This window comes from Malaclemys terrapin, chromosome 14, assembly GCF_027887155.1.
Source record: "Malaclemys terrapin pileata isolate rMalTer1 chromosome 14, rMalTer1.hap1, whole genome shotgun sequence".
NCBI lineage: Eukaryota > Metazoa > Chordata > Testudines > Emydidae > Malaclemys > Malaclemys terrapin.
Genome location: NC_071518.1, coordinates 43,497,961 through 43,506,358, shown reverse-complemented (window position 1 = coordinate 43,506,358; position 8,398 = coordinate 43,497,961). Strand labels below are relative to the sequence as shown.

The 8,398-nt window shown below is 60.2% G+C and overlaps 1 protein-coding gene across 1 annotated transcript; it reads right to left on the bottom strand.

The window, feature by feature from the left end:
- Window positions 1-2,235: 2,235 nt before the first annotated feature.
- Window positions 2,236-6,301, bottom strand: LOC128848843 (chymotrypsinogen 2-like). Its single transcript, XM_054049058.1, has 7 exons — window positions 6,200-6,301; window positions 5,662-5,765; window positions 4,383-4,462; window positions 3,950-4,028; window positions 3,457-3,637; window positions 2,874-3,004; window positions 2,236-2,490 (listed from the first exon to the last, which is right to left on the bottom strand). The coding sequence occupies exons 1-7, from the start codon at window positions 6,249-6,251 to the stop codon at window positions 2,299-2,301; spliced, it is 819 nt and encodes a 272-aa protein (XP_053905033.1). The 5' UTR covers window positions 6,252-6,301; the 3' UTR covers window positions 2,236-2,298.
- Window positions 6,302-8,398: the final 2,097 nt, after the last annotated feature.

Sequence of the window (8,398 nt, the reverse complement as noted above, 5' to 3'; positions counted from 1 at the left end):
GTGACTCTGCCAGCACTGCTCCCCCAGGGACCAGCAGCCCCACAGTCTACCCTGCGGATCCTCAAAGCCCCAAGGCCACAGGATGGGGCGTCTCCTGCAGTGAGACCAGAAGATCCTCTGCAGTGGAAGCTTCCAGCCTCTTGGGCAGGTCTTGGCTGGTGACCACGTGGGCCCACGGGAGTGCAGGTTGGTGCAGGGCTGTGTGTAAATGAGTGACACCCTTCCCCAGTGATCAATGCACCCCAGAACGGCTGACACGGCACATAACAGCCAGTGCATGTCGACTGACACAGCGTGTACACACAGCCATGGCCCCAGAGTGACTGACACTGTACATATAGCCGGTGCGCTCCCAGAGCGGCTGACACAGTGTGTAACAGCTGCCACACCCTAGAGCAGCTCACATGTCACGTACCAGCCAGTGTGACTGACACAGTGTGTACAGGCCAGCGCGCCCCCAGAGCGGCTGGCACGGCGCGTACAGGCCGGCGCGCCCCCAGAGCGGCTGGCACGGCGCGTACAGGCCGGCGCGCCCCCAGAGCGGCTGGCACGGCGCGTACAGGCCGGCGCGCCCCCAGAGCGGCTGGCACGGCGCGTACAGGCCGGCGCGCCCCCAGAGCGGCTGGCACGGCGCGTACAGGCCGGCGCGCCCCCAGAGCGGCTGGCACGGCGCGTACAGGCCGGTGCGCCCCCAGAGCGGCTGGCATAGGGTACCAACTGGCGCGGCCTGGAGCTTCAGTGAGAAGCTGGGGCTGTGCTCAGCAGCATGGTTGGGAGTCCAGTCCAGCCGTGTGTGGGACCAGGTCTGGGCCCTCTGGGGCCTGACTCACATAATGAATTGAGCTTTGGTGATGGGGTCTGTGGAAAGTGCCATGCTGCTGCTGGAGCAAACCTGGGCCTGGCACTGTCACACTGTGTTGCAGCCCCTGCTGCCGGCTCAGAGAAGCGGCGGATTGAGGCACCTCAGCTGAAGCTGTGCTTTGCTCCCCAGCTGGGCAATCCCAGAGGGATGGCTTGGCTGCTGAATTCTATTGGGTGGAGACTTTGAACTACTAGGACCTGCCCGGCCTGCTAGCAGTCTGGCTCTGCCAGGCTGTGTCTTCACTGCACAGTTCCCCCAGGTTATCTGCACCCGGCGTAGCCTAGCTCAGCAGTGAGCATCCCCACGGCCAAGCGCACCCCTCGTTACTGCGCCCTCCCTGCTTCTGCCGTCACGCGGTGTGGTTGGGGCATGGACCATGGTACGCTGGGCTGAGACGCACAAGAATTTCTTCCCAGTCTCTCCTTCGAAGGGAATGATGGCAAGGCACTGGAGGGTGAGCAGCACCTGCGTGATTTGTGCCAGCATCCCCACTGCAAAGTGGGTGAGTTAATGTCAAACTGCAGCCCGTGTCCAACTACAGTCTGGGGATAACTGGCTGGCAGCAGCACTGCTGACGGGCTGGAGGTTACAGTGCATCACAGACTGAATAGGAGTCAGCAACATGACGCAGCTGCGAAAAAGGCGAATATGGTTCTGGGGTGTATTAAGAGGAGTGTTGTGTGTAAGGCACGGGTCACTGTTCCACTCTCCTCAGCACTGGGGAGGCCCCCCTGTGTCCCGTTCTGGGCACTGCACCTTAGGGAAGATATGGACAAATTGGAGAGCCCAGAGAAGAGCAACAAAAGGGATCAAAGATTTAGAAACCCCCCTGTGAGGAAAGATTAAACCTGGTCAGACATGGGCATGTTTAGTCTGGAGAAAAGACGGCTGAGGAGGTATCTGGTAACAGTCTTCAAACATGTTAAGGGCTGTTAGAAAGACCGATTGTTCGCCGTGTCCGCTGAGGGAAGGACAAGATGTAATGAGCTTAATCTGCAGCCATGGAGATGTAGATCTGATGTGAGGAAAAACTTTCCAACTCTCAGGGTAGGTAAGTTCTGCAACAGGCTTCCAAGGGAGTCTGTAGAATCTGTCATGAGAGGTTTAAGAACAGGTGGGATAAATCCCTGTCAGGGCTGGTCTAGGTTTACTTGGGCCAGCCACACAGGGGGCTGAACTAGATGATCTGTCCATGCTATGGGATGACTTGGCTGGTGGTACCATGTGCTGCAGTACATATCCGTGTGCATGATCCACCAGGGGGCGCAGATAAACAGGAGAAGACCAGACACCGTGTGCCTTAGGTCTCGATTGTACCCCACCACATGAGCCCTGTCGCGGCCCAGGAGCCAAAGACCACAGGGCACAGGCACTGCCAGTCTCTGACGTTCCTTTATTGACTGGTCACGCTGGGAATGTGCAGCTGAGTTAATCGGCTACAATGGTCTGGTCGATCCAGGCCCTGACGCGGTGACGCGGGCGTAAACACCGGGCGTGGAGGGGGAGCAGGTGCTGCTTCCCCAGGAGACGATCCCCACCAGGGTCCAGGCGCCATCCTTCTGGCACACCAGGGGCCCGCCAGAGTCACCTTGCAAGCAGCAGCAGCAGGTTGGGTGGAGTATCTCCTCCTAGGGGAGCATAAAGCGAGGGGGACCTGCTCATCCACTGGCTGTTCCCCAAATGCAAACGAGTCTGCACTTGTCTGGATGGAGCCCTACATAGCCACCGCAGGCCCCAGGGCTGGGGAGAGAGATGGGGAGGGTGGATCGCGGGCAGGGAAATGGGAGCCTAGAGGAAGGGAGGGAGGGATGAACAGATCCCTGGTTAGATCAAGGGGGGCTGCCTGGACGGATGCAGGGATGGGGTGATAGGCAGGCAGGGAGGGAGGGATGGCGAGAGGGCGGAAGTGGCTAGCAGGACAGAGTTCTGAGCACTGGCTAGGAGTGATGTATGGCCAGACAGGCGGGCACTGAAGCAGACAGGGGGGCTGTGGTGCTGCAGAGCTGGGTACCATGCAGGAGGAGGCTCCAGCGGCGTCGGCGCAGATCATGACGCCAGGGATGTTGCCCCAGTACCTCCTGCACTGCCTGTTGGTCAGCAGGGGCAGTGCCACCTGCTGCAGCTGGTCTGGGGTGTTCTGGGCTGGAAAACAAAGGCAGGCAGGAGATGGAGTCAGCCACGCAGCATGGGACAGCCCCCAATCCCAGACACTGCAGCCCCTGGGCCTCGCCTGGCACTGGGACTTCAACCGGGAGGAAGGGGACTGGAGAGCTCCCCCTGGGGCCCCTCCGCAGAAGAAGGGGCCCCATCTGCACCTGCCCTGCCCGGGCACTCACAGGACAGCTGTGTCCAGTCAGGTGGGGAGCCCATGGGGGCCTGCCGGTCAAATTCTCTGGGTTTGGCCTGGGGCAGGAAGAGAGGCAGGGCCTGGAGGGGGCTAGCGGGAGGGGGCAGAGGGTTGTCCAGTGTGCGGGGGCTCAGCTGGGCCCCATTTCCTAGTCCATCATGTGCCCGGGAAGGTCAGGGGGCAGGGGGCTGAGGAGAGGGGTTGGGGAAGAGTCAGTCGGCTAAGCTGAGTCCCCCCCATATGTTACCGCTGGGATTGGTCAAGCCCCAGCCTGTGGTCACGCAGGTCAGGCCTCCAGGGAAGTTGTCAGTGGCTGCGGGCAGGCACACAGGGGACACACGGTCCGTCGTGTTGGCCTGCGTGGCCAGCTTGAGCAGGGTGATGTCATTCTTCAGGGAGACTCTGCTGAATTTGCGGTTCTTGAAAACCTGCCACGCGAGACAGAGGAGCCGGAGACCACGTCCAGCCCCCATACGAGACCCCACCGAAATCACGTCCACCCCTTAGCAGGACTCTTGTAGGCCACGTCCATCCCCCCTCCAGCAGGACTCCCCGGAGACCACGTCCACCCCCTGCAGGACCCTGTGGAGCTCTGCCCGTGAGACATGACACAGGCTGACCTGTGAGTGTACTGGGGGTTGAGGTGGGCACGAAGGGTCACTGGGGGACCGGTGTTCCAGGCCCATGGAGGGAGGACATGTGCAGCCCCCGGGGGGACCCCGCACCAGCCAGCCCCCTACCTTGGCAATCTGCAGGACTTGCACATCCTCAGCCGGAGAGTGTTGGTTAAATTCCCCCAGAACCACACGGTGACTTGTGCTGCGGGGGGAAGAAAAGGAAGCCCCGAGTACAGGGAATGGTGGGACAGGCCTGGCTCCCTGCAGCTCCTTCTGTCCCCTCCACTGGGCCCTGTGCCCAGGAAGTGTGGCAGGGGAAGTGCGAGCCCCTGGAGCCAGCTCAAGGCCCAGGTGGCTGAAGAAAGCAGCCAGGGCCATGCGAGCCGAGTGGAGCTCTCTGTGTCAGGACACTGATGCCCGGGCCCCGGGTCTAACAGTATCTGCCAGGACAACTCAGTGCAGGTGGCACATCCATCCCCTCTGTGTCCCATCGCCCACTCCGTCCCACTCTAGTGCCTGCACCACGGCGCTCCACAGCTCCTGCCCCAGTTCCTACCTGACACCGCAGTGAGCAGCGGTGACCACCCAGTTCTCGCTGATCAGGGAGCCACCGCAGAAATGGAAGCCGGTGTTGTCCTGTGGGGAGGGGGAGAACAGGTGGTGACTGAGCCGGCCCACAACAGCCACGTGCCGGGGACCCCCCCACTCTGCCTGGCAGGGGCTGCCAGGAACAAGGGGAAGGGAAATTGGGGCCAGAGCATCAAACTAAGGGGGAGCAGATGGCTGAGACCCATCCCTGGGAAGTGGGCACCCCCTCTGGGCATCCAGTGCCCTCTGCCCCATCTGCCAGGCCCTGCTGGGCACAGACTGCAGCAGGGGCAGGCCTGCCCCACCCCTCAGGGATCTCTGCTGAGCCCGTGTGCTTGGAGGGGAGCCAGGGCCTGTGATGCCCAGCAGGGGCTGGGAGCAGCAGGAGAGAAGGCAACGTGAAGATTCCTACCAGGGCCGAGCGCCGGAGCTGAGGCTCTCTGGGGGCAGGGCTGGGGGAAGGCTCCTGGCAGGTGCTCTTAGAGCGCAGAGAGGACAGGTCAGTTCATCCCACTGTCTCGGGCAGCGCTGCCCGTCAGTGGATGCTGCCCTGGGGTAACAGGCCCTTGCCCCACAGCAGAGCAGGCACCGATCGGGGGCAGGGAGGCTGGGAATTAGGGTAACCAATTCTCCAAAGGGAAAACGGGACACCATGTGGGTCTGCCCAAGTCCTTCTCCCCAGGCGGGGCTGGCCCGAGCCCTGCCTGCCTGCCCGTCCCCCAGTCCCCTTGAGGCTGTTGCTACCTGCCAGAACCCTGCCTCCCCCTGCATGGGGCTGGAATCACAGTTCGCCCTCTGCACTGCACCCCACTTTTTTTTTGACAAAAGTGGGCATTTGTCCTGTTTGCACTTGCCAACTGGATCAGTTAGCCAAGGCAAACAGGACAAATGCCCATTTTTGCCAAAAAAGTCAGGACACCCAGGACAGGGCTTAAAAAGGGGACTGTCCTGGCCAAAACGGGATGTATGGTCACCCTACTGAGAATCCACCTGCAGCAAGCAGCAAGGGGCAGCCAGTGCTGCTGGGAAATGCACACAGAGCATGGAGGCAGATATCCCAGGGAGCAGCTGGCGGGGGGGTGTTGAGGGGAATCCCCACTAGCACTGAGATGCTGCCTAGCTGCCCTGGGACACCATGAAATCACCCCCATCCCAGGTTCTCTAAGGGCCAGGCCTTCCTGCCTTTCCCCCCAGCTTTGCTCCCCACAGGAGCCCCGGCCTGGCCGAAGGGGCTGCTGGGCTCTCACCTGTAGGGAGACCTGCCAGGGCCAGGATCCAGGAACCGCCGTCTCACCGTTCACGATTCGCGCATAGCCACTGATGGCAGGCTGGATGGCAGGGAGGCCGCAGCCTGTGGGAGGGAAGGAGAGGAGTTACCCACAGCTCCTGGGGTCCAGCGGGGAGGGAGCACAGGGCTAGGGCCCGGGCTGCTCCGTGGGGCACCGCACCAGTGGGGCGGCAGCCGGGGGAGCAGTTGGTGGCTGGGGGCCTTCGTTACAGCCATGGGCATATGCTGCCCACTCCAATTCACCTGGGCACATCCCCCAGGGCCAGGGCTGTACAGCCGCCATGGGGGGCAGGATGGGCTGGTGGGGTGGGTGGCAAGCGCCGTCGAGCACAGCATGGTGTAGGCTGCATCCGTCTGTGCCATCAGCAGGGTTTCTCCAGCTGGGGCAAGTAGAGACAGGGCCAGGGCCTCAGGAGCTCCCTGTGGCAGAGAGACCCTTCCCCAGCTCTGGGCCCTCCAGTCCCTGCTGCCAATCGAAGAAGGCCAGTGGTACTTACCATAGGCAGTGCCCAGGAAGGCGAGGCAGGGCAGGAACCAGAGGAAAGCCATTCTGCTTCTTACGTGGGTCCTGGAAACCAAGTGGGGTCAGCAGCCCTTTATACTCCTGCCAGAGGCAGCTCTGGTGAGGTGGCAGCGGAGAGAGATAGGAGCCAATTTTTCACCCTGCTGTCCGGGGACCATGGGAGATAAACTGGGCAGCCCTGAGGGGCCACGGGCAGAGTGCCAAGGGGCATGCTGGCCAGGGGGCACGACTTGGGCCAGGAGCTGGGACCACAGCAGCTGCTCCCTGGAGGCGTGTGGGAGTCCAGGGAGCTGCATGGGAGCCAGAGGGCACAGACCTGGGAGCAGGGAGCCCGCAGGAGTCTGTGACCCTCTGCCCTCAGGGGAGTGACAACCCTGGGGAGCCGTGCGCCACGTCAGAGAATCATAGAATATCAGGGTTGGAAGGGACCTCAGGAGGTCATCTAGTCCAACCCCCTGCTCAAAGCAGGACCAATTCCCAACTAAATCATCCCAGCCAGGGCTTTGTCAAGCCTGACCTTAAAAACCTCTAAGGAAGGAGATTCCACCACCTCCCTAGGTAACCCATTCCAGTGCTTCACCACGAAGGAGGTCATCTAGTGCAACCCCCTGCTCAAGGCAGGACCAATGCTGTGTGTGATGCATGCTTCCCCTCCCTTCTCAGCATCCTGCAGGCTGTGCAGAGGGGAGAGCAGAATGCCCAGGGCTCTGCAAAAGCTGTCCTAATGCTCAGGGGGCTGCTCCTTTGGTTTCCCATCCATACAGTGTCTTATCAGCCACCCTGTGACCCTGCTTCTCCTCATACACCGTGCCTCGCTGGGCCATTTGTGTGGCTGTGCCCCAACCTGGGGGTGCTCACTCAGAGACTCCAGACCATGAGACCCCCAATCAGAGACCCCTGCTCTTGCCCGGTGGGTGTCACTGGAGGCCATTTGGAGCTAAGCTCTCCAGGATGGGGGCACCATGTCATACCAGCAGGTATCTCTGCTGCTCTGCACGCTGCATTCACAATGCCAAAGCTACTCCCTCAGGCCACCCTGGGGAGCCTCTTTGCTTTGAGAGATGCGGCTGGCCCTGAGCCTCCACAAGCAGGCCCAGCCTGTTACGAAGGCAGCAGGTATTGCTCCTGGGGGAATTCTGCGCCACTGCGCAGATGCATAATTAATGTGCCATGCATAATTTTTTTCACAGAAAATAACTTCTGCCGGAAAGTTGCTGCAGTTCTGCCTTTTGCCCACCAGGGACCACTATGGCACTAGAACAGAGCAGGCGCTCCCAAGTGGCAGACTGCGGCAGGGGCTGAATGGGAGTGGAGGCATGAGTATGGGGGCGGGGGGTGCAGGGACACATGGTGGAAGGTGGGTGGCTGAGTGGGGGCACAGAGACACATGGGAACAGGGGGAGGGATGCAGGGACACATGGGGATGGGAGGAGGAGACTGGCTAAGGGGGTGCAGGGACACCTGGGATGGGGGAGGGGGCTGGCTGATGGGGTGCAGGGACACGGGGAGGGAGTGCAGGGTCACATGGGGATGGGGAGCAAGGACACATGGGGACAGGGGCAGATGTGCCTGACCGAATGGGAGAGGCTTGGGGTCAGCCAGGGTCTGCATCAATCCCTAACAATGCCTCCCTGCTTCCCGACCCCAAAAATCTGTTCTATATTTCTCCCACCCACACCCAACAACCCTCCAGGTTCGCTCCCAGACTCCTTCCCTCTCCTCCATTACCCCTGACTCCTCCAAGCCTTTGCATTGCTTCTGAAGGGGCAGGAAATACATTCCTGTACTGTAGTTTAAATGAATTACTCAAAGTTATGTATTAATATGCCTAGTGAGGAATCTATTTGACAAAAAACATTTCCTGAACCATTTTCATTGTCTGTATTGTTACAGATATACTTGCTGACATATTTTGAAATAAATTACCAAAATAATTGAAACTGGCATGATTATATTGTGTTATTTTGACAAATAAAATATGCAGAATTTTAAAATATTGGGTGCAGAACTTTCAGGCACAGAACTCCCCCAGGAGTAAAGCGTGCAGCTAAGGTACCACCTGTTATCATAGGGCATTGAACCTAGGACCAGCAGAGCCAAGAGCATAAGCTGCTACAGCTTGAGCTAACAGACTCTCTCCGTAGGCTAGCAGCTGTAGCAGCCTTGTTTCCTG